General features: G+C 43.9%; 1 protein-coding gene across 1 annotated transcript in view; it reads right to left on the reverse strand.

The window, feature by feature from the left end:
• The window catches only part of MAN1C1 (mannosidase alpha class 1C member 1), a 43,086-nt gene extending 23,474 nt beyond the window's left edge, over positions 1-19,612 (reverse strand). Inside the window, exon 1 of the mRNA XM_009276222.2 lies at positions 19,516-19,612. Within this exon, the coding sequence (XP_009274497.1) occupies positions 19,516-19,612 (97 nt within the window). The remainder of the gene's footprint in view (positions 1-19,515) is intronic.
• Positions 19,613-25,862: the final 6,250 nt, after the last annotated feature.

A 25,862-nucleotide genomic window follows, 5' to 3' on the forward strand; every position in this document is an offset into this window, starting at 1 on the left:
CATACCCTAGCATGTTTGTTGCAATATATATCCACCCATTTATAAAGGTGGTGATATCTGCTTGACATGCTGCTTATTTTGAGAGATGTTAAAAAATAATCACCTTTCCAGATCTACACATTATAATGTGAGGGATGTAATCAAAGGGGAAGCAGCTTCAAAGGGAAAAGGAATCAAAACCCACTCTGTCACTTTTGACTCTTGCTGACGCTCCCCTCTCTAAATTACTGGTTTCAGCCTCATTGTACTCCCTCTGAGGGAGTTTTAAAGTAGAAACCAAGAAACCCTCAAAAGAAACCCTTCTGAAAGTACCCAGAAATGGTAGCAATGACTTCTAAGCAGGACTCCATGTCTGAGATTCTACCTGTCTCCACAAATCTAAGGCCCTGTGTGCTACGAAAAGCCCCCCCCGATCCTGCAGCAAAACTGGCTTGGAGTGGAGATAGACCTCGCTCGGGAGAGGCAAGGTCACTTCGCTGATGGCCAGAAGGGAAGGTGTGTCTATTGGACACAGCTCTGGGATCCACACCAGCTCTTACACTGCCCAGTGAGAGCCCATGGCCATTCTGAATGGGAAAGAGGAACCCTCCACTGGGACCAGTGGGAAGAACTGGGACCTCAGGCAGAACGCAGGGATGCTTGTCTAGGGGCATTTCTAACCGAAGGACTTCATGGCAGCTCTTGTGACAGCAAGTGGCAGGGTCTCTGCCTGGAGTTTCATCTGTGAGAGAGCAGCAGCACACCAGAAGCAGCAGCTCATGGTAGCAATACAAAAGTTCATCTCTTCTTGAGCTGAAGGAGGGCCTGTACCACCCCGTCCCAAGCCACAGTGTATTTACTCTTTTGTGCCTGAGAAGAATGGAGACATCCATGTAGGCAACAAGGCTGCTCTGTTCCTACTTCCACCCACCCAGAGGAACAAGCATCCACCAGCTCGCTTGTGAACACTGCCACAGAAATCACTAACAAACGTTACATTAATTAACATAATGCTTGTGAAAGGTGCTGAATGGAGCACTCCATGGAGAGGAGATGGCATTGTACGCACACCACACCCCCACGGCCTCAGTGGGAATGTCCTTTAATGCCAGTCTGGAGGAACAAAACCATTCAAGTGATACAGTCTCAGAAGGGCCTTCATGGGCATTAATAGTAGTGTTATCTCTAAAAACCACAGATAAAGCCCGTAGCAGCTTGTTCTAGTCTGGGGTAGATAATCTGCATAGAAGGGCTCACCCTCTTCTACCGCTGACTCGTCCCTGCTGCCTGCTAGCTTAGGGGTTCATTAAAGCCACTTGCAGCAAGAGTTTGTAAGACAAAACACAATTCCAAAGGCTCATTAGGAGGTTTAATGTGTGTTCACTGGGCCAGAGGGGGAACACTTTGGAAGACATATGCCAATCTCAACAACCAAAGAAACTAACAGGTACAAAAGCCTGCCAAGGCTACTGCAGCACCGACCCGGGAGCCGCCAGGCAGGCTCCTCCTGCCAGGTGAGGGGCAGCCCTCTCTGAACCCGCTGCAGAGCACAGGGCAGAAGACTCGTCCCTGCTAGCTTAGGGGTTCATTAAAGCCACTTGCAGCAAGAGTTTGTAAGACAAAACACAATTCCAAAGGCTCATTAGGAGGTTTAATGTGTGTTCACTGGGCCAGAGGGGGAACACTTTGGAAGACATATGCCAATCTCAACAACCAAAGAAACTAACAGGTACAAAAGCCTGCCAAGGCTACTGCAGCACCGACCCGGGAGCCGCCAGGCAGGCTCCTCCTGCCAGGTGAGGGGCAGCCCTCTCTGAACCCGCTGCAGAGCACAGGGCAGAAGAGAAGAGCTGCCACCGCAGCCTGGGGCTCCTCTGACCCCAACACAAAGATCTGTATCGACTACGAGCCCACGGACTACGGCCAAGAAGTGGCAGGTGTGTGGTCCCGATCACAAGCTGAACAAGGACTGTAAAGGGTGAAAAGCTCCAAGTCAGGCGAGTGGGGAACCTACGAGCAACAGATGGGGCCCCCTGGCACATGCACAAGATTCACCCATTTGCACGTGTTGCACGGCCCTGCTCTCCTTCAGCATCCGGCAAGCCAGTGTGTGGAGGAGAAAAGGGAACAGCTTTCTTCTCAATGTATAGTTTAAAGGGAGGCCACGAGGGCTGATCAAAGGTGGAGAATATCTACCCTACCACCTGCCAAACATGTAAGGGCTAATCGAGGTTTGAAAAGCAATGCAAAGCACCAAGCAGGCACTGAGTATAATTGTGGTAACAATCAGAACTGCTGCTGCATCCGTGAACTTCCTTTTAGCTACCCATTATCTGCAAATCAAACCCACCAATTCAGGCAGAAACAGGCCAATCAAACATAGCAGCATCAGGTACACAACAGAAACTGCACGTTTGATCATTAGTAGAGCAGTAAGAGTTTACATCCGATTTGCTGAAGCTTTCATAAGCCACCAATTCCACATGTGAAATTCAACTGATGTGAACACTTTGCACCTGCTCACATTTACAACCCAGGTTTGCCTGGGAACAACAAGGGATGGCCACAGGTTTTATCGGGCTAGAACATTGATCCAGGCATTGCTCACATAGCACAGTTGAGCTCCCCCATTAGAAAGGGCCCAGAGGACAGGATTACATTTTCTAGGAAATAAGATGATCTACTGAGCAAAAGACATAGTCTTCACCCCAAAGAACTGTCTTTTATCAGGAGACCGTGACATTATCCTGGGTTTAGCTCTCCTTCAGTCTCTATGGGAGCTACACAGAACAGAAGACAGTCACATCAGAGAAAGCCACAACTTTTCATATGGCTTCTTGCAGCCAAAGTAAAACCTTCAGCTTGAAAGAACCTCTGCCTCCACCCTCTCTCTGCACCCTGCAGGCAGACAATAGCAAGCTGAGATGCACAGTTCTGGGTAGATTTCTCTTAACAGCAATTACATGACTGAGGAGTGAGCAGGGACTGAAGGAAAGGACAAACATTAGGAAAGGAAAGGGAAAAGGGACAGAACCAGACTATGAAGAAAGAAAAATGAAAAACAAAAAGACTGCAGAGCACTTGCAAGAGCATCCAGGATATTTTCAATGCGTTCCCTTGACACCAGAAGATAGATTGTGACTTTTGCTGTGCTCAGAAAATGGTCTGTCTTCCCCTGCTCTGCCCCTGCTCTATCGGTTCAAACTGCTAAAGTGCTGCCCGTAACAGAGGAAATCTGTCAGCCTTCTGGGCCGTGGAGCCTCAGCCTCATGCCATCTTTTCAGCCTATCCAGCTGCCATTGAAACAAAGCCCCATCACACTCCTTCTAGTGGGAACTGGGCCTGGGGTCTGTCAGCTGCTCTAATAAGGTGTCAGTGACTCACTGACAAGAGCAGAGACAATAGTTAGGCAACAGAGTGACTCACTGGTAACAAAGCATGATTCATTTACCTTCATCCTACCTCAGAGGGTTTGCATTAAGTAGGATGCAGAATAGCAGGCCCAAAGAGAAGGGACAGCCAGTACAGCAGTTTGCATTTCAGGACCAATCTCCAGAATCTCATAAAACACCCTCGCACGCTTGCACGGGTGAGCCAAGCCCTCGCTCTTCCTTCTGGCTTCTCCGGCTCCATTCCTACAAAGTCCAACCAGCTCTCCTACCTGATAGGTATCACTCTTCAGGTGCACTTTTGGGGATCAAAAGGCACCCCTTTGTCAAAATCAGTTTTATGTTGGTTTTTCTGGGGGGGGATTTGCTTTGTGTTGGGTTTTTTTTTTTGTGTTAGAAGTTACTCAGGCTCTAGGAAGCAATGTTGGCCAAAATAAAATACCTCCTTGGGGTGAGGTATTCACAGGCTGGGGATCTACCTGTTCAAGTCCTTTTGCTACCAGACTTAGCACACAGACCCACACTTGCTTCTCCCAACGGCTAAACAAGTGGCCTAACCCCAGGACACGTTCAGCTTCCATAGCTCAGCAAATGTTTGATTTTCTAGACAAAGTGGAGCAGCTGTGATGGGAGGGACAGAGAGTCGCCTTCCCTCACTCCCCTATTCCCAAAATAGCCAATTTGGAGTATCACAGGCCAGATATGAGACTTGAAGGGCTCCCAGCTGCAAGCCTGTCCCTTGAGAGTCTTTAGAAAAGCTGTAAAAGTGATGCTTCAGCAAGTGAGTAGCTAAGAGTGGGGTCTTTAATAGCCCTCTTCCTCAGGAAGGAGAAATGCCTTTTACCAATGGCTTTGCTTACTCCCACAGCCACTCTGTGTCTGGGGAGCCACTAAACACGATGGCTTGCAGGTGTGTGATCTAAAGGTCGGCTGCCCTGCTCCAAAGCCCAAATGGCACATACATCACATGCAATGAGGCAGTTTCCCTGTCTCAACTCTCACCAGCTTTGCTATCTAGGTGCAAGGAGCAATGATGAATTTAGCGTGTGCCTAGATGCATTGCCTTTGCAACGCTGGAAATGGTGCAAGGATTCCCAAGCAGCAGGAGACGGAAATACCTTCACCAGCTTTTCAACACTATCTCCCTCATGTCAGGGTTTAGCTCAAATAAAATTCTTCTTTGTGCCATATCACCCGCATTTAGAGAGCCACGTACCCCTGCTGTTGCTATTACGCTGCTGTTATGAATTGTCTGTCACAGAGATGGATGGAAGCCCAAACTAAACCTCACCAACACACCTATTCAGCAGGCAGTGCCAAAGCACTAGAGCAAGAGAGAGGTTAAGGAATATCATCTCTAATGTCATGGAGACTAAGACCCAGGGGGCCTGGTCCTGCCATTTGGCAAGCAATCCTTTATGAAGTTTCTCAGTGAACAGAAACCAAATCCTTCATTTTCAACACAGCCATTTAAAAAATCTGTATAGTAATGCATTGTGCCAATGCTTAAAATGAACAGCACAAGTCATTAGGAGGCTATCATACTTATTCTTGCATATAGCAGGACTGTTTAAATGCTCCAGAACAGAGAATTTCAAATAGTTTTTTTGCTAACTTTAATAACCAAGTTTACAATTGAAAGGCAAGAGTGAAAGGGGGAGGAATTTAGATCAGCGCAATGTAAACCTAGATCAAAAATGAAAGGTCTTGACTCCCACTGTTCTTATGTCAAGTCATATTTGTCAAAACAAAAATTAGTGCCGAAATCTTGTTTGGAATAAAAATTAGGATGCAGTTTCTATGAAACATGATGAACTTGTTAACTGTTGAGGCACAAAAGACTCCAGTTGTTACTGGTTATTTATCTTCACCTCTTGGGGTACAGGCGACGCAGGGCAAAACAAGAACTGAAAACACTGACATCCTTTCTTCTGGTTATGCTGGTACTGAAGGCTTCAAAAGATTGAACTGGCTTTGATTAAAATCAGTGCCTTGTTAAAACAGGAGTTTGAAAAGCAACCATCTCTGAGTGCTGCTTTTCTTGTTCTTTTTGGTTCTTTTTATCATTGATATTGCTTGGAGACCAGACTGAACTTTTGACATTTATCCAGAGATTTGTGCGAGAAGCCTGGGAGCTGGCTGAGACCACGTCACCAGACAGCTTCTGGGTGGTGGCACACTGTCGAATTCTGGGGGAAGTCTACACAGAGACTTTTTCCACAGCTCAGGATTATCTTGGCAACAAAGTAAACTGTGAAAAATCACTGCACAGTCTCTTGAAAAATCTGCTTTGCAGTGAAGATTTGCCAGTCCTCTCTGCGGAGCGCTCTGGGTCAGGCAGAACAAGTGGTTGGGAGCCTGGAACTCCTGAGATAGGATCTGGGTTTAGGCCAGAGCTCCCTGCCCAGTCTGGGCCTTAGTTTCTTCTGCCAGCAAAAAAGCAGGAGGCATTTTCCTCCAAGTTTAAAAAGAAAAAGGGTTTAAATAAAGATAACGTGCTGGTTAAAGAAATAAAAAGATTTCAAAATCCACATTCAGGGAAAGCGATGGAGCATGCTGACCAAAGTTTTAGCCTGTTCTACTCAGTACCAGTTACAGCAAGACAAGAAATGAGTCAGTAGACAGCAAGGCACACGCTACCCCTCTGACGCTAAGCAAACAGACCCTTGTGTACTGGCCTGTTCCTTAGTCAGCTGCTGCCTCGCCATCTCTGTTGATCACATTAGTTTATCCACCATCATCTGACCCAGTATTTCTGTCTCTGCTCATCCTAAGCACCTTGCACTAGCCATTCATCTTCCCTCTGGAATGGCACTGCTGGCCATGCAAAAACACTCCCACCAGTTTATTTTTTAACTTTTCCTTTCATAATTGTCCTCTAGCATGGAAACCTTGCACTAGGTATCAGTACTGGAAGATAAAATCCAGTTCCAGAAGATATTCTCAAGTAGAAAGACAATCTGCTCACGTTACAAGTAGAGTCAAGCCAGTTGTCAGTGATCTCTAGGACAGGGTTGGTACTATTTGTTCAGCTGACATAAATTAAACAGAAAATCCAAATGAAACTAGCAAACAGGTTGCAGGCCTTTTCAGGAAGAAAGAAAATTTCTCCGTTAAGACGTCACAATTGTCTCATTACAACCCGGTCCGTCAGCTGCCTGTGAACGGTACCTACATACTGCAGATGAAGCCTGCAAAGCCAACACCACCAGACCTGAGTTACAGCCTTGCCACTGTGTCTTATTTATTGAGGTTTTTGTCTGTGAACCTGATAGTTGTAACACACAGTAACTTTATTCCCTTTATTTAAGGTAAACTAAACAAATTACATCTGAGCAACAAGGTAGCAGTAGAGAGAGATAAAGGGGACAAAAAAGTAGTCCAAGAATTAGAAGAGATCTATTTCTTTTCTTATCAGCACATTCTCCTGCAGACTGAAGGAAAAAAAAAAGTCCATTAGCTTTTGAGCAACCTCATTTTTCTTTGGTTTCCAAATAAACCACTACACCTACCCTTCAGGGACTTCATCAGAAAACACTTCATATCCAAGGTTATTTTACTGTCTTCTTCATATTAATCTTCCTCACTCTCCTCTCCAGATATTGGTCAAAAGGTCACACACCAAATACTCTCCACCCCACGCATGCTCCCCTGACGTACAGAGCAGGGGGTGACTACGCAGAAGAGCAGAACCCACCTCACAGAGCCCTGGGCCTCCAGCAGCTCACTAGCAGCTCTACCGAGCAACATGCCATGGGCAGCCCTGTCCTCTGCTCCCCTGCCAACCTCAGCTGTGAGCAGTCATCGATGGAGAGTCTTGGGGCAACACGCTGGGCGCTGTCGTGGCTCCCAGCTCACTAACCGCACTAGTTCTGGTTGGCTTCAGATTCTGCCTCTCCCTGGTGCTTGTCCTGCCCTGCAGCAAGTCAGCAGTTCAGCAGGGGCAACAGACATGGGGGCGGCTGTGCCAAGCCCCCACAGATCCCAACAAACCAGCCTGCATCACCCCAAGATTGATTTCAATTTATGTTGACGTGCCACGCCTGATCTCTTCCACTTCATGATTGCTGATAGATTTAGCTCTGGTAGCTGACAGAGTGATGACCCTGCTTCGTAAGCTACCAGCTGGCTACTAACCTCGTCAGCTATCAATTATCTGATCCCAGAGATGCTAATTTTCTTGCAGTTCTGGAAGAAATACTTAGCAGATCCATCACGAACCCATGCATTTTACGAGATGCAGGGCATCACTCAAGACAATGCCGAGGTTACCGCCACTCTATAAGCTTCATACCTAAATCAGCTCAAAACCTAGTCCTATACACCGTAGGGTGGATAACATCACACTTGCCCCAGTTAAGGAAAGGTCAAAGTGCTGAGCATTCCCTGAGAAGATGCGTAGAAACAGGAGAGCAACTCATCCTGGAGCATGTGGCTTGGAAGCAGCAGAGCCTATGGTACATCAGACCATGCAAAGAGACCGAAAGGTAACACCACCTTGAAAGAGCCATCTGCCAAACAAGGGATGACCCACCTCCCACCTAAAGGCAAGGAATTTTGAAGACTGGCATTACGGAGATCACCCAAACATCTGGCCCACAAGATAGCTCAGTCTGTTTTTTGTTGTCAGCAGGAACAATCTTTCAAGTTCACGGGAAGTGATAATGAATCACAGTTCCACCTGCACTACACAAAGGGTGTTAGCATATGTGCTGCACAGTTTCTAGGTAAATCTGGCATCATAGAGAAGCATCTTGAAGTGTTGGCTTTTAGGTTGCTATGATCAAATTTAATACAGAATGTGTTCCAGCTGGGGAAGAAATAGCTTTTTTGGATTACAAACCACTCATGTTTTTCAAATATCAATTTCCCCTGAAGAATTAAGTCTATCATTCAAACTGAACTAGCAGTGGCAGCTCTCCCCTGCACAAGTGATGGGTGAGAGAGAGAAAGAGAGCTCATGCTCATTTAGGAATGTGGCAAAGTAGACTGTGTCTGGAGGAGATCAGGCTGGTGGGAACAGGTTAGCAATATTCTTATTATGCACTGGGGAAAAAAAAAAAGAAAAGAAAGGTGTTCAGCATAAAAATGAATTGCTTGTCACAGTAACAGCCCTTCAGATAGTTACTTCCTTCAGTGGAAGGGAAGAGAAGATATATGATAAGCACCTATTGCCAACTGACTCTTTAAGTATTTAATACTTGGCAGCAGCTCCCCAGTTTAATCCTCTTTTCCCCAGTTTCTCCAACCATCTTTCATCATTTAGCGATCCTCCAACAACAGGCACCGTCCCATCACTGCATGACTCCAACCCTCCTGGAGCTCAAATCAAACTCTTTCTATTCGAAAGTGTCATAGAGGAGGAAGCGGTTTGACTGAGCCTCAGGAACACAATCCTTGATACAGGAGAGATACTGCAAATCCACTCTCCACATGTACCCAATCCGTTTCCCATGACACAGATTCTATTGCAGGCAGACTATGTCGGCTATGGAGAGCGCAGAGGAAAATTGAAAGCAATAATCGTTCAAATGCTCCTTCGGGAAAGAGGTTCTCCTTTGTTTGGGCAACAGGGCTCAGATGTCAGTGAGGCAGAGGTGATTACTTCTGGCAAAGATAGGTAATTTGACAAGCAAGGAGTAATTCAGGGAGGAACAGTTCAAGAAGGTTAAGCAGAAGACAACAGCAGCAATACTGGTGGGGCAAAATACTGCTGGTCTCTCCTCTTCTGGATGTTTGAAATTAATTTTAGACTGGTTAAAGCTAATCTGATTATATGCTATTTACTGCTCCTTCACATACCTTCTCGAGGAGTTGCATCATTTAATGTGAGGGGTCCCAACAGGCCTATTAAAACAAACGCACACATCCTACCTGCAACTATTATCCGTGGACTCCGAGAGATATAGGTAGCAGTTAATGAGCAGAGACTGCTAATTCATCTCAGAATTCAAAGGAGAGACGCTTCATTGTAATAATCAGGAAGAAGGTGCCCTTCTATCTTCCGAACACACTTCCCAAAAAGTGGCTGTGGCAGATGTGTTATGACAGCACAGGAGAGAGATGCAGCTTGTAACTCTAGACGGTATTTTTCCCTCAGCAGATAAGATACGCTCTGGAGGGGCTTTGCAGAACAGACAGTGCATTCTAGTTTGGGTTATAAAACCGCTCATCCCTGACGTGGTTTTATCTATAGTCCAGACAAGCAAACAGCACCTCCCATAGCGTGTTCACAGAAACGACCTGGTCCTTAACACAAGCCCAGGTCTGAGAGCAGGGGAATTCAGAGATACAGGAATGAAACTGCCCTTTGCCTCAAAATAAAGCTAACAGGATTAATTATGCTGTTCAGTATGCAACAGAATGGGAGGTGCTGGGCCTGGACACCTGCTATCAATCCAGATACTGCTAAGCACTCAAGTTACTGCTCATGAGCTGAGCTAATAATCAACGATTAAAGAATCTAAATACATTTTATCTGTGAATGCAATGGGTCAGGAGAATGCAAATGGCCCATTACCATGTCTCGGCTGATGAGCAGGAACACTTTAAGCCATGGTAGCTCCATCACTTGGAACCATCTGTCCATATTCTTCCTTTTCTCTCCGATATTGTTAAAGTTGCACCAACAAGACCCTGGCTGAAAGACTCCAAATGCTCTCCAGTATGCTGCTTGACAGGATTAGGTATCAAAATAATCTTAGCAAATTGGGAAAATAGTCTGAAATAACCAGGATGCAATTCAATAAGGACACACAACGTATTTCACCCTGAGGGAAGAACAACGAACCACGAAGCATAAGAAATAAACGGCTAGACAGCACTCTGCAGAAAGTGATACCGAGGCTCCAGCAGATCACAAATTCAGCTGAAATCAACAACGTTGTAATGTTACAAAAAGGAGCAAACCCCACCCCAGGACGGGTAAATAGTGTGTGTCACATGCAAGACATGAAAAGGCTCTCGCACTCCACTCCGCACTGGCAAAGCCTCAGCCAGGACACAGAGTCCACTTCAAGAAGCATTTGGCTCATCTGGGGACTTCAGAGGGGAGCCACAGCACTGAGGAGAAGGCCACGGAATATTCGTGACCTACAATTAAAGCTGGAAAGGTCTGGGGTTGCTCAGCCTTGAGGCGAGAAGATCAAAGGGAACTTGGCAACATTTTGCAAAGACACAGAGAGATGCTGCAAAGAATAAGATGGTAAACCATTCTCCACATCCATGGGGAGAGGCCAAGAAGCCACAGCTTAACTTTCTGCAGGAGAGCAAGGTCAGACACCAGTACAAGCTTTAAAACCGTAAAGCGCTGAAGCAGAATGCCTGTGGTGACTTTCCAACATGGGGTAGCTTAGGGATAGCTTAAGAAGAGAAGGACTAAATGACCTCTCACTGTTCCTTTTTTATTCTGTGATTACTCACTACAATGAATGAGAATTGCAGGTCTCCAAAACGCCTCATGAAGATGCCCCTTGGAGGTGCACCAAAGTGATTCTGAGGGAAGGAAGTGCTACATAAAATGCTTTCTTGATGGCTCAGTTCCCTGCAAACCCCCAAAGCTACCTTAGTGACAGAGTACATCACAGTTACAATTTTGGATGTACACAGAAGTCAGGAAATTAAAAATGCTGGTTCCCACAGCAACCAGGATGCAGCCTGCCAAGAGAGAAGGAACGTTCTAGCCTAGTCAAAAGGTGTTAATTTTAATGCCTGAAGGCAACTTCCACTTCCAGATGCCTGAAGAAGGCCTCGGTGAAGTCAATGAAAGCTCTCTGCTCTCATGTACAGGAAAAACTTGATCCTCCGTTTCTTCATTCCTGAATTATCTGCTCCTGCTTGCAGAAACACAGCACAGATTTGAGTTTGGAAATTAAGATGTGAGACAGACAAATCAAGGCTGCTGTGAAGACCATCACCGGGAATGTGTGATCTTGGACCACGCTACACTTCAGTATTCACATAATTTGTGCTTTCCCGTCCTCCAGCTCTGTGAAGAAATGATATCCCTATGTAATCCTGTGTTCAGGTAAAAGCACTGTGGTGAGAAATAGGCATAACTTCAGTGTTCTTAACTGCAAGTTTGTATCAGAGCAAGGATATTATGGGTATATTGAAACTGGTATGGAAACAACCTCTGCCTTTAGAACTTCCTCTTGAAACACCTTCAGTTTCCTGCGCTGATTTTTCTTCTCCTTTTTTCTTTTGGGAGCTGCATATAAAGTGTGTTAGGGTGCAGTAGATTTTTTGAGAATAAAACATCAGAAGAAGGATGAACAATTTTAGTAAGTCCAAAAAAATCCTCCCCATTTTTCACACTGATGCCTCAAGCAAAGGCTAAGGGATTTTCTTGAACTTCCAAAAAATTCTCTCTAGAGACAAGAACAATCTTGAGAGGCTAAAAGAGAGTATTTTTTAAAAGTATAGAGGTCTTCAAATGACAAGTGAAGGCTAAAGTTTTCTTGAACTTCCAAAAAATTCTCTCTAGAGACAAGAACAATCTTGAGAGGCTAAAAGAGAGTATTTTTTAAAAGTATAGAGGTCTTCAAATGACAAGTGCCTACCACAGTATTCTGAACACATAGATCCAACCTTGAAACCAGTGACAAATCTGAAAGTTGACGTCCTATGGGATGATGTTAAAACCTACTGATTAAGTGAGATAAGAGACTTCTCTAGTCCCAAAAGGCAGCAGAGATGAAAAAAAATATTGGAAACAAGTACCTGGAGAAATTATAGAAAAGGAAATTCTGTAGCAGGAGCCATTTGAAATGCAATCTCCTGAAGGTGAATAGAAAAATGTCAAAATCTAACACTAATCCAGATGAATATCCAATGAGATACATAATGAGGATGGCAAGAAACTTCAGCAGTAGCACAAAAAAAGAGATGATAAAGCAGTTAAGTTCTAAATGTGAAATCTAACACAGCAAAGCCAGTTCTGAACCTGCCTAATCTCTTCAGAAATTTCAAGAGTGAAAAAGGAGTGAATTAAAAACAAAGAAGATAAGTGGGGTTTTTGCTACACAGCTTATAGCTACCCATCTCCTCTGAATAAACAAGGAAAAGCTAAATACAGAGGGATAAAGATAAGAAAACCAGAAGTCTCAAGATATTTCCAACATAAAAAGGCATGGCTAAAAGTACATCTCTTAAAGATTCTTAACTTGCTCTGCTTTTTTACGTAGTTTCTGGTAGTGCATGTCAGCAGGTGGGTTTGCGTCTGCAGCAGAAATTACGTAAAGGGTCTGATTGCAAATGGTGGCTAGAAGACAAACGGCCCTCAGCATTTCTGAAAGATACCTCTGCTTTGGTCAGAATGTATCTGTGTAGTCAGGCGCTTCAAGTCTGGTATATTCTGACTAAAGCAGAGGTACCTGTGTAGTCAGGCGCTTCAAGTCTGGTATTCAACTCTGTATACCCTGTGTTACTATCAAGTCGACACAGAGGGGTGCCATTAAGATCCTTGGAGTGGATGCTGGATGTTAGTTCAAGCCAGCTGGAAGTGCCAAACCTCCAGCTCAGCTTTTGCTGTGGAGTTGCCACCAACGCCTCAGCAATCCAGAGAAGAATCGATGAGCAGTCCAACTACACCCACTCTCAGTTGGCTGCCTTTTAATCACACGCTCAATATCTCTGAAGATTAGACAATCATTTCCGCATAATTAGTGTCCGGAATGAGGCACAAACAACATCCATGACGGGGTGATTAAAAAAAAAATTAAAACATAAAAAAAGAAGAAAAAAAGCTTAAAGACAAACTCACTGTATTCTGAAATACAGTCCCCCAAGTCTGAAAAAAGGAAAAAAAACCCAAAACAACAGTTACAGCCTGGATTGTTCCCATGTCTACATGGTAATGGGGCTGCTCATGCGTGGCTTGCTTCCGCCACAACGGTGTATGTTCTACTCCTCAGGATCTTGAAAAGAGGTCCCGAAGAACGCTCTCTAGTCACAACATGTCAACACAGTTTTCTTTCTTTTTCTGCTTTCATTTGCTACTTTAATGGCTGTTTTTCTAATTTTTTTTGTTTCCTTCTCCTCCATTTTGCTGTGCAAAGCAGTTCTGACGAATCCCAAGACACTCTCCTACTTTTAGGCCTCATTAAACTCAAAACTCTGTTCAGGGTCAATGGAAAGTTCATGGAACTCATAAGGAAGCCTGGGATGATTAATGGTTTTTACACTGAGATAATGTGAAGTTTGCCCGGTTTCCTGCTGAAGACAGGCCCAGTCCAATCTTTGCAGCTGTCCTCATATCTACAGGGCTGAACACAATGTGCATCTCTCTTTGCATCTTAGGCCAAGGCTGTTCTCCACTGAATTTTCTGAGTTTGATTTTTGTTTTCTAAGATGTAAAGCTCAGCTGAGGGGAGATGAATCTATTTGGTTCAAACCAAATTTTTTTCAAGAATTGCTGCCACAACGGAGCTGACCAGGTCTAGCTCAGCCCCAGAATAAGGGCTTTGATAGCAAAGGTGTTTGAAGGCGGCCCTAGGCCACTATATGTGACATTAATAGGTTTTTTTCTGTTTAAACTTTTTAAATGAGTATTTCAAGCTGACAAGTTACTACCTGTCAGCTGAACCACTGTAATAAGCTTTAATCTCTCTGTGTGAGGTTTAGGGTTCAGAGGAGCCCTGATGTTTGAGCTAATGCTTGAAACAGCACATTTGAAGGAAGCCACCATTCTCAGCATGACCCAAGGTGAGAGCAGAGCGGGAACGGATCTCCTGCAGTATTAATGACAACCTTGGTGTCTGGAAGGAGTGATCTTTGGCAGGTGGAAAGCGGGGAGGGGGGGGGAATAACAGGGATAAATGTCAGCTCTAACATGAATCATGCAACCAATCTCCGACGAGTTTGATGTTTGGAGGATATCCTGATTCACTGCTTCCTGCTGACAGGAAATATGTTTGTTGCTACAGATTTCAGTGACAGCAAAAGCCAACGTCAGCTCAGAATGCCCTTCCTGAAAATAATACTCAACTGGGTAACATTATACATAAAAAAAAAAAAGATGATGCCAGGGAGCAACAGTGTTCCAGCAACACCTTCATTACAATATATTTTTTTCTTTAAAGAGCCCATGGGGCCAACCATGTAGTGTCATATGCAATAGGCAGCAGGAATAATCCAGCATACAAATTCAGAGAGCAGTTGTTATTATTATTATTTTAATCACATAAAAGGACACTCCAAGGTTTTGTAATTTTGTGATCACAGGGAAAGAGACTCATAGGCAGAACAGAAAAGCAGCATCAAGTGATTGCACAATTGGAGGTTACTATTTCTCTTCTGTTAGTTAGAATGCTGCTAAATTAGTATTTTCATCCAATTACCTTTCCCATGTTAAATATTCATACATCAACTCCTGTTGCTTCTAACTGAGGTGGGCACATTTCGTGCCTGCTTCATGGTTTCCTACCTAAATCACTGATGAAGGAAGCAGCTATTTGGAAAATGTTTGGCTCAACAGGCAAGACTGGATGGTTGAAGGGACTAATTCTGGGACGTGGAGCCTTTTGTGTCCAATTGGGCCCAGCACCTGAGGTGGCGGTCAAAGAGCACTCTAGCTGCTGCCAAAAGTTCCTGTGAAAGGAGCTTGGTGGTGTAAGTCCAGTGGAGAGACGTTACTTGAATCTCCATCCAGATCAGAGACTGGGCAGGTCACAGTGCAGTGAGAAAGTCCGGTAGGATTGCACTGCATTTGCCAGGGAGAAAAAACCTGAAGGTTTCTGAATCTCAGGAAAATCAAGTTGGTACTTTTTAGAGGCCTCTCTGTATATATTCCTGTGGCCACTGCTTTTCTTCCCCAGCCACTTCAAACCCTTTTTTTATCCTGGAAAGCCAAAATAGCACTATTTCCAGGCAACTGAGACCAATGACCTCCTGTCTTAAAAACAAACAGTCAGGACAGTTCAGGCCAAGGTCTGAGCTGAGTACACAAACACAGCCTAAGCAGCCACCAATTTATCCAGCCTGTGCAGATAGCCCTGTGTACTCTGTCACCAAGCAATCAGAAGTGGAACAACATGGAGGGCCCTACACCAGGACAAACACTAAACGCCTTGTATCTTTCAGATCCAGCTGCTGTCAGATCTTTGCCATCCAGTTCTGGTGACCTGGCTGTGTCCTAGATGTGACAGTTGTCACATGGATTCACATCAGATAAAGCTACAGAGCCTCACAGTGACGCACAAATGCAGCATATGCTGAGAGAAGCGATGGCTGTGACATGGCAATTCACAATTTTAGGTGTGGTTTCAAGTGGGGAGAGAGGAAAAAAGGGGGGAAAACTAGTTAAGGATTGCTATATTTTTACTAAAATTAACATACTAATGTGCAGTTAGGTGGTGAAAAATGACTGTGCAACAGCACAGCAAGGTTCCGTATTTACTTGTTGTCACTGATTTCAGAGCAAATTGGCTCAGGTTATAAGTCAAAGAAGGATTCTTCTGCTGCCAGCACTGCACACTTCAAGAGATATCTGAAAATCGGGCTTCTTACCTTATCATTGTTAAAAGACTGTGCAATCAAAATGTAACTGACAATTCAGCTGATGCATGAGCAGAAATAGATGCCAGCTCACTCTCCCATAGCTAGAGAAACTCTGTAAAGCTAACAGGATTTTAAAAACATTTTGTCAGAAAAATAAGTGGCTATGACAGACCCAGGGAGTGGGCTGAATAATAATTCAGCTATCTAATGCTGGGTATCACAGTGACAGGTGCATTTCAAGTGCTGCGCTACATAATACGGTTGCCCTCTCCAGCAGCCTCACTCCAAGGAATTCAACGTGCTTTGCAAACATCAATTAATTTAATGCTCACAACACCAAAGACAGGAATGCTGAGATGCTGGGTTAAGAAGGGTTAAAATAACTAGGTCAGCACTGGGAACAGAATACATACCTGAAGATCTCTAGCCTTCACCCTTAGCCACAATCCCAGCTGCGCCATTTTTCTTAAATAGTTCTCCTAAACAAGCATGTTTTGGGCCTGATTCTAACAGTGGCCAGATGCTCTGCAGGTCTTCTTGAGTTAGCTTAAGTGCAGAGAGAAATTTTGCAGATAATTCTGAAAACCCCGCAGTTGCGCAGTCATTCACGTTAGAACCTTGTGGTGCAGGTTTTATTCTAACAGAGATCATCCTTCCACCCTAGTAGTGTGCTTTGCCCATTTCCATGGCATAATTTCCAGGGAAATCATCACACATCTGAAATGGCTGCAAGTCTAAAACATGTTTACCCCACTGGAGGGCATGGGATGGGATGTTTAGCATGGCACACCTTATCACAAGCATCACAGATGAATAAATAATGCTTATGAAAGAACCACAGCTAGTGGGTTTAAGGAAAAGGCTTTCAAGTTGCAATGATTATAAATGACAGCAAGCAGAGGACTTCTGTACAAATAAGCTACGTCCAGAACACAGGAGAATCTTGATGAAATTGATGCCCTAGGAGTAGGATCTGGAGAGCATCAATCACAAGCAGGAACGTAAGACCAAGTCACCAGACCAAAGTCCAAGTGGGTGGGAACGCTGCCTTCCAGTGTGTGTAGCAGCCTAGCACTTACTTGGGTAGCGGGCAAGTCTGATCTCTGCGTATGAAGAAGTATGGAAACTGTACAGACACTCTCCCAGATGCGAGCTGCCACCTTCCAAGGCAGAGGAGAAAGGAGATGAACTAGGGTGGAGATACAAGAGTTTTTCTGCCTGTGATTTTCCTGCCATCGGGGCAGACACTGGGGAGGGATGGTAGCTCATGGCTGTTAAGAGAAGCAGAATGCTATGTAGGAGCAGAAGGTGAATGTTTACTTTGTATTTCTACTTTGATTAGAGAGAATATTTGATAAAGAGCAGCTCCCCTGCTTCCCCCAGGGTGAGGCTGCTAAACTGAAGGCTAGGCTACAAGTGAGCATCACATCCACAACAGGAAAATGTATCACCCTTCAAGAACTCGATTGCTTCTCATGCACACAAACATACTTGAAAATAGCCTGAAAGAGATTTCTTCCCTCCCACATGGAAGCAGCTGCAGAGAAATCTCGGCTTAATATTGACACCTCCAGCCTGGAGAGTACCCGATTTGCCTCCATTACATCTGTAGTTTGGAATAAAAAGATGCATGATGTGACAGGAGGGGGAATGGACAACAATGAAGAGGGCGAACAGTGCCCTGTTCTAATTCCTAAAAGTCTCTGAAGACAAGAGGGACAGAGGGCTGCAGCAATGGATTGCCTAATGCTTCTATTCTTTACCAGCCACAGTTAAAAGGAGGAAAAGCCTATTAAGAGGCTGAAATGTACCATGTAGCTTCTTTTCTGCAATTGTCTGCAAATCCTTGTGCTCCAAAGCATTTTCCTTGAGAGTGCTCACAGGCACGCTACAAACACACTAAGTACTGCCAATTGTTTTAGCATGATAAATGCATTTAGAAGCTTTTCAATATTTTTGTCTGTTTACAGGCACACTCCTTGAGGAATTTTGACAAGCTTGCCAGAATGGAAAAGTTGCAAAATGCTTAACTTAGTGCTGAAGTTAATGCAAATTCTCAAGTAAGAAACCTGGGTATTCTTGGGGCGGCGAAAGAGGAAGGCAAAGAACAAACAAACCCAAATCACTGCTCCTGACAAAGTGAGACTGGGCAAGAGCAGTGGCTGGTCATACACAGCCTGTGCTAGTGCAAGGCACACTTCCAAAACTGCTTCCTCCAGATAGCCCAGCCATCGCTAACGCAGCTTCCATGCAACTTACAGTATTGCACAACCAGATGTGAGCTAACGCTCCTGGTACTTCTGCAGGAACTAAAGAGACAAGTGCCTCATCTGCGGCAATAAAAGGACTTGATGGTGGTACCACAAGCAGAACACAGAGGTTTCTCCCCGTGCTGTGGCTAAACTAAAGGCCAGCCCTTCCTCTGCCGCCTCCGTCAGGGCCATCTGCCCTTGCAGTCCAGAGGCCAAACAGGGCTGCTGCTCTTCAAGGTTTTGGCCATCCTAGAAGACACATGATGCTATTTCCACCTTCAAACCTTCACTTTCACATACCTCTCACAGCTCCCCAAAGCTAACAAGGCCTGCGTAGGAGGCCTCTCCACACAAAGCAGAAGATCTCCACATCTACTGTCTGAAAGATCACACCCATGTCATGTATCTGATGTAGAGGAGGACTGGGACACTTAGAGAGTGCAAAAAACAGGAATGGGAGTGTTTCTTCATGCTGTATTAGTCCAATCCCTTTGCCCTGAGGAAATAAAGCTCACAGATAATTTGCCCACTGAAGAACTCTATTCCACCCTAATCTGGGCAAGGGACTCTGGGAGATAATCTCTGCAAAACAGAGTCCTGTGGAAAGAAGCCGAGAGACCTCTGTACAGCAAGTCTTCCCGAAGGAGGGGTAGGAAAGGGCTGCTAAAGCAGGTTCTGCTGGCTTTCCTCCATCTTCTGCACCTTCTCACCATGGCACAACCTGTGCAGGCAAGGCCAAGCTAGGGCAGAGTGAGCAGAGCAGGGAAATGCTTTGAGTGCAAATGAGGAAAAAGGCAATTTATATCCCAGAAAGTCAACAAGTATCCCACCAGAACAAGCAGGGAAATAGCATTGAAATTATGTAAGTGACTCACATGAAAAAAGGTAATCTGCTAAAGAGTAAAATTATACAAGCCAGTAAGCACATAGTATAAAGAGCCTTTAATATTGATTCACTCACTCAATATTTCATGGAATTCACATCTTGCTCAACAGTGGAGAAACGAGAGAGAAAATGCTCAGTTTGGTCAGGTCCTGACGTCTACAAGCTTAGACAAATAACAGCATTGTCAGGTTTGGACTGACTTCATGTTTTAATAAAGACACTGGTTGGTTTTAGCATTGTTCTCAGACACGTTTGGTGCTAGATCTGTACACAGAGGTGATACAGGCTGGGCATTGAGAGATGCCTGTAGGAATGAGATTGCCAGCAATGGAATATCAGTAGGCAACCCCTAGGAGCTGTGCTGAAAGTCTCACTTCATAAAAATGGAAAGAGAAAAGAGATCAAAGCTGTTACAGATACCTCACTGCATTGCAGAGAAAGGAACTGACATGGACACATGACCTTTAAAAAAAATGCAACAAAATTGCACTAAAATTGATTCAGAACTCACCAAACATGTTACCGATGTGGCCGTTCTTAGTCAGCGGTCGCAGTTCATTTTTTCCAAGTGCATATTGTTTGTAGTTATCCCAAGCGAATTTCATCATCTGTAAAAAGAAAAATTGAATGAAAGCGCTTAACAGAACCAAAAGTTTTCTGAACTTCAGCTCTGGGAACGAATGGGAGTTTCCCATTCACTGCTAAACCCGGCAACCAATGGCCCATTAATTATAAAATCTTAATTCGCACTGAACATTATGAATGGGGCTGCATTCAGCAGTTTGCTAAAGTCTCAAGCTCATCACTCCTGGTGCAGAACTTGGGGCTGACATGTTTCAGAAGTATCACAGTATCCAACACACTGAGAGTCCACTTTTCCCCTGGGCTGTGCAAACCAAGTGGGAATTTTAGAAAGATGCCTCCATCTCTGAATTCCTCACCTTTTTCGAGGAGTATCAGTATTTCAGAATGGTAATTAAAATGGGCTAAAAATGTAAGGCCAAAGCTGATATATTCCTAAGTATAGGGATGTTACCTTCTGAGTTTTCGCTTTTCTTTATGATAGCAATAATGAAACTTGATCCAACTGCTAAACCACCCACCATCTGCCCACCTTGCAGCAGTTACACATACTTTGGCAAAGCAGCAACCACAGAGGTACACAACGCACTTAATACTGCGGTGAGAAAAGGAAGAAATTGGTCTTTGTTTAAGGACCGCACAGAAGTTTTCTTTCTATTTATTAACAGAATACCTTCATAAAGGAGAAAGGGAGATCCATGACATTTTGATATCTTCGTATCAAAACTCAAAGTGCTTTCTTAAGAGAGTCCTACAGATGGGCTGGGTGATTTCCGAGAAACCCCTTCCAACTCAAACAATTCCTTTTGGGACATTTGAACTGTCCTGCCTGGGCTCAGCACATTAACCTTTCCCTGAGGGCTGCAAGGCAGCGGGTTTGTGCGAGTTCCAACACACACACACACCCACCAGCACAGCTTTTTCTGTCCTCCTGCCCCTTTGGCTCCAGCTGTTAGGAAAAATTAAACCTACAAGTGTCCTCTCTGCAGCTAGGAGAGACTAGGACTTGTCAGCTACTAAGGAGTGCTTTAAATAAAGCTCCCTTTTATAATCCACACAGCCTGGCTCTGAGCAGTTTCAGCCCCAGCATCGCAGTGACCTGCACATTCTTTGATTCAATCCTTGGAAAAAAGTCAGATAACAAAGGGGAAGGCGGCGGCTTCAGAGAATCAACAATATTCTCCACCGCCGCTCAACAAAGATCTTCAAAGTCTTCAAAGTGCTTCACTCAAACAAGACATTTGAGAGAAAATGACAGTTTAAAACAAATCATTCCTCCACAGAGTGCCCCTGTCTAGTGTCTGCAACAGCATCTACTGCTCTATTTCAGGATCAGAATATGCAGGTTACTTTGGTACGAAATTCCTACTGTCATTTCAGTTCTTACTTTTGTCCTTCCCTCCAGCTGTGTGTTTCACAAACCCAACATTGCAAGCCTCTGGCAGTATCCTCCTTAATTAGCACACACACAAAAAGCCACATCACCAGATTTCCACCCCCTCTACTTTTTAAACGTCAAGCTTCCAAAGTAAAGTTTCACAGAGCTGGTCATATGGACGAGGATAAACATTTGCTGAACTGATTGATAACATTCAGACTCTAACACCACCAGGAGAAGGAATGTTGGACAAATAAAGTCAACTTGGGTTTTAAAAACTCAGTGTGGGATGAATTAGTCACTGGAGCGCTCTGCTCCGAGGAAACTAAATAATGACTGGGGGCGGGGGGGGGAGAAACCCTGCACAAAATTCACTCAAACGTGCCTCAAGCATATGACTCAGGGTCTTCATTTTATTTTCACTAGATCTCTGGGTTTTTTTCCAGTGGCACTATTATTCTAAATGGGAAGTTCTCATTCTTCATTAACGTAACAGGGCAAATCTTTGAGGAACTCTAGACTCTCTCTGACAGTACCGAGCGAATGCTTTTATGTCTCAGAGCTTGATCCTGAAACTTACTGCAGGAAAGATGGTGCTTCCATGAAGACAGCTTTCCCACAGCGAGCGACAGGGCTCGTGCACCAGAAAGGAAACAGCTAGACAATCCATTCGGTTCATTTCTCTTCTAAATCAAGAGCTGAGGAAGGAGGACCCACCCTTCTGGCACATAGAGAGCCTGGACATGGAGAGGATGTGGAAATGACTCTATTTTGTTGCATAAAACTCCTAACGTTGTAATTCTGAATCAGCCTCATTTTAAGCTGAGTATGAATTTTAAAGTTATTTCCTTCCCTCAAATTTTTAACCCCTCCATTCCAGAAGGTCCGAAGTTTCTTCTTCAAAGCATGTGACAAACCTAGGCATCTCTGCCACACTGGTGCAGATGGCTGTCTGGGATCCAGAGTTCGCTGACACCTCCATCACAGGCAAGAAAACTACCCTGGGTTTCCTTTCAACAGCCGCTTATATCCTACAAGGATATATCTCCTCCTCTCCTTCTGCCTTCTCACATGAGGAGGGACTGCATGAGACCTGCCGACAGACACCCCAAAGTGACTCACTTCATACAGGACTCCCAAGTGCTATTCAAATAAATATGTTTATTCTTAATTTGCCTATTCAACCATTTAAGCTGCATTTGTCACGGTGTTGCAAAAAGTTCCACTACAAAATGATTTCTTGGGCTGTGCTGGCTGCAGTGTCTTAAACTCTCCTTCTCTGTTCTGTCCTGAGCTGATAATCAGGCAGACAGAGGACGGATGAGATTGGACATGCTGCCTCGTCATACTAAAGGGTTGTCAGTTTTCCTTTACGTGAACAAAATTTTGCTCACTGCTTTTAAACCCTCTATATTTGGGAGGCAAGATGCATCATGCGGTACCCTTTCATTTTCCAAGATCACGCTTTCTTCTCTCTAACGATGGGTCCAAAAGCAGCAACTGGAAAAGTTTAAAAGCCAAAAGCATCTGCACCATTCTGCCCACTCTGGCTTTCTGCAGCTGTCTTTCCAATCCAAATTTAGCAGTACAACTTCCAAACCACTGAAGAGATTCATCAAGTTTCTAAAAGTGGGGACTCCACATTTATATACCGTACGGAGGACTGAGATGGAGCTTTCAGGAGCTGTCTCCGACAGAGGTTCCAAACACTGGGTTGAAACAAAAGGGGAGGGAGCCGAGAGGTGCAAAACGGCAATTCGCATAGTAAGGTGTTTAAGTCCGCTTTCTGATGAGACGCCAGGGTTAGAACTGAATATTTTATGCCATTCCAGTCATGACAGATCACAATATGTCAGCATTAACATTACGCCATTTTAGATTTGAAAAATGGCACCAGAACCCCCAAAATTATGGAAATAGATCCATAATTTTAGATTTTGTTCTTACCAGTGTGCCGTCTGCCATCTAACAGACAATTATCTATTTGGCCATGAAATTCTAATCACCCTGGCTTTCAGCTGATTTATAGGAGAGACTTCCAAATTCCTAATCAAGTTTGTCAGATTGCTTTCTCTTTTCTATAATCTGTAAGTCACTTTTTTTACTTTCGAGGGTTTCAGCTACCCAGCTAGACGATTATATATTCAAATCAGCTACAAGTAACTAAACTGAATTCTGAAAACCCGCATTATCGCTTTCATCATTTAGGCCATTACCTTTTCTTGCGCTTTGCTCCATCCAAACCCAAAAAAAGACCCCTCTCTCAAGCCCACGTGTTTTTCATACGGGCAGCAGCCTGCGGTCACGCAGGGCCAGGCGCTGAGTGCAAAGTCCTGCACCGAGCTGTTTGCTGGTTCAGGGTCTTTGTCTACAACTTTGCAGGTTCACAACACCGCAGTATTTAGATCGCACAAAAACACTGCGGAACAAGGCTGGGTTAAAATTGCTTTCAGTGCGGTTTTTTTTATTCAGTGCATGGAAATGTTTTTATTTGGAAGTCAGCTTTATAAATACTCTCCTTTAAAATACTGGGCCAAACACTAAGTGCTTGTGTCCCTTCAAATACTGCAGCAGGAAATCATACAAGTATTTAACGCTTTCACTGATACCCCAAACTTCTCCATCTGCTAAGCCTAAGAAGCACACAACAGCACCTACACTGCTACCACAGCTTTGCCCATTCTCTCATTTGTTTGCCCTTGACATGTCTTAACTCAGCAAGAATTCTTACATTTTCTGACATCAAATATGCCAAACACCACGATAAAAATCACCACTCCAGACTCAGTAAATAAAAGCGTCAACAAAGTTGATGACCCTCCCTCTCTGCACACACTACATGACATACTACAGGAGGGCACCTCTGCTCCCTGGTCCGGCAGTGCTTTTATGACGCCACCCAGGCTGTAACGCGGGAGATAGTGAACCGTTGGGATTTACAATTTCTGCCCACGTGTACTACAGTCTTGATTTTCAGAGTGCCGCCACTTTACTGATTTTCAGGGAACCTGAGGTTATGGAAAAAAATCAGACTCCACTGGAAAGGCAGTTGGGAAGAATTGAGAACAAAAAGGCATTTAGCAAGTTCTGTGATCCAGATAAGGAAGAAACAGGGCTCAGGATAAAAACTTGACCAAGGAAGAGTTTTCACTCTGAAGAGATGTGCAGATCTGATGTTCTTTAATATATGTAATAACTAAACCACTGAAAATCCCTGGGTTTATGTGCTTGCAAAAAGCAGAGAGATGAGAGAAAAAAGAAAAAAATCCCCCCCCACTATCACTTGCCCTCCTTTTGTTACCAGGGAAGATTTCAAAATGCAGAGCATTCCCAAACAGCTATTTGATTAGTTTTATCCATCTAGGCTGGGATAATTAGTAAAAGCTTAAAAGATGAAATCTAAATATACCAACCAATCAGCCCCCTTCAAGAACTTCCAAGGAACATTACACAAAGCCATTATCTTCACAAGATAACCACTTTTGTGGCTCTTTTGCCTCCTTTCTTCAACTCACCTTCAAATATTTAACTATTAAGCTATCTAAGAAATTCCCAGTTTGGGTTTTCAAAAAAAACCCCCCAAACAAAAGCAAAAAAAAGGGGGTGGGTGGGCGTAATTTTAAATATTTCTTTCCCTATTGTATTTCTTACTTGGTTTTTCCCACCTCAAATTACCAGATAGGTTTCTCTTCCTTTCTCTGCAGTCGGAGGAAGATTAGTTGTCATATCAGTTTCAAAACTAGGACCTGTTCTTTCCCATGTCTAACCTTCTTGCTACCCCAAAATAGCCCTGTTCTAGTTTGGATTTTTAACCTGCAATATAATGCCACGTATTTTCCCCAGCTATGTAAAAAATGATTTGCCAGATGACAGGATGCAGAGAAAAAAGGAACCAACTGTCAGTCTTGCAGACAGAAGAAAGTCTGCCTGAACACATCAGGATAAGCCATTTATATTTGGAATAATGGATGGTATTTTTTTCTAATCAGACTTGCATACACTTGTATAATTCAGGATTGACTGCGGGAAAGGTAATGAAACAGTACGATGTTTATTATCTGTTGGTGTTTTTAATATTATCACACAGAGATATAAATATCCATACAAACACCATGGCAGAATGTTATAACAAGGCTAGAATTTAGTTGAAAATCTTTAATATAAAGCTGAGCAACTTCTCAGGCTATGACAATGTTCTCTGAGACATTGCCCTTAGAAATGTTTTTACGTAATAGCAAAACAACAACAAAAAAGCTGCATGTTAAGTCCAGTTGATTGAAAAGTTCCATTTAGGCAGACACTAATATCTACAGGCTTTTACTTCATGGGTTTAAAAGCCTGTTACTCACCGAACAGATAGTGCTTCAGCACATGAAAGACGTTACCAAGCAACCCACAGAAACGGACACCAACATTGATAATCCATTCTAAAGTAATTACATTTTATAATTAAAGATTACAGTAAATCCAATAGATCCCAACAGGAACTTGAGCAATTTAGAGACACGCTAGCTAACCTGCCTGTTTTATAGCGTCCATGTTAGTGTCTGTCTTTGAATAAAACGTTAAATGAATTGCAGAGATTTTCATTTAACAGGCCTTCAAAACAACTGATAACCATTACAGTCTCACCTTGGTAAGTGTTAATCTAACGTCACCTCATTTCTCTAACTTTATAAAGTATCATTCTTCTTTTAACTGATGGGAAAGGGGTGACTGCATGTAAAACCTGAGTCTGTTACTACCAAATGAAAGCCCTGGCAAAACCAAGTGAACACAATCTCATGGACTCCAACAGGACCGGTATTTCCTCTCTGCTTTCCATTCCTGACCCTTCTCATACACCCGCTGGGCAACTTCCACTACTGTGTGCCTCAGCTCGCCCATCTATAACGCAG

The sequence above is a fragment of the Aptenodytes forsteri genome, unplaced genomic scaffold (assembly GCF_000699145.1).
Source record: "Aptenodytes forsteri isolate BGI_AS27 unplaced genomic scaffold, ASM69914v1 Scaffold321, whole genome shotgun sequence".
Lineage (NCBI taxonomy): Eukaryota > Metazoa > Chordata > Aves > Sphenisciformes > Spheniscidae > Aptenodytes > Aptenodytes forsteri.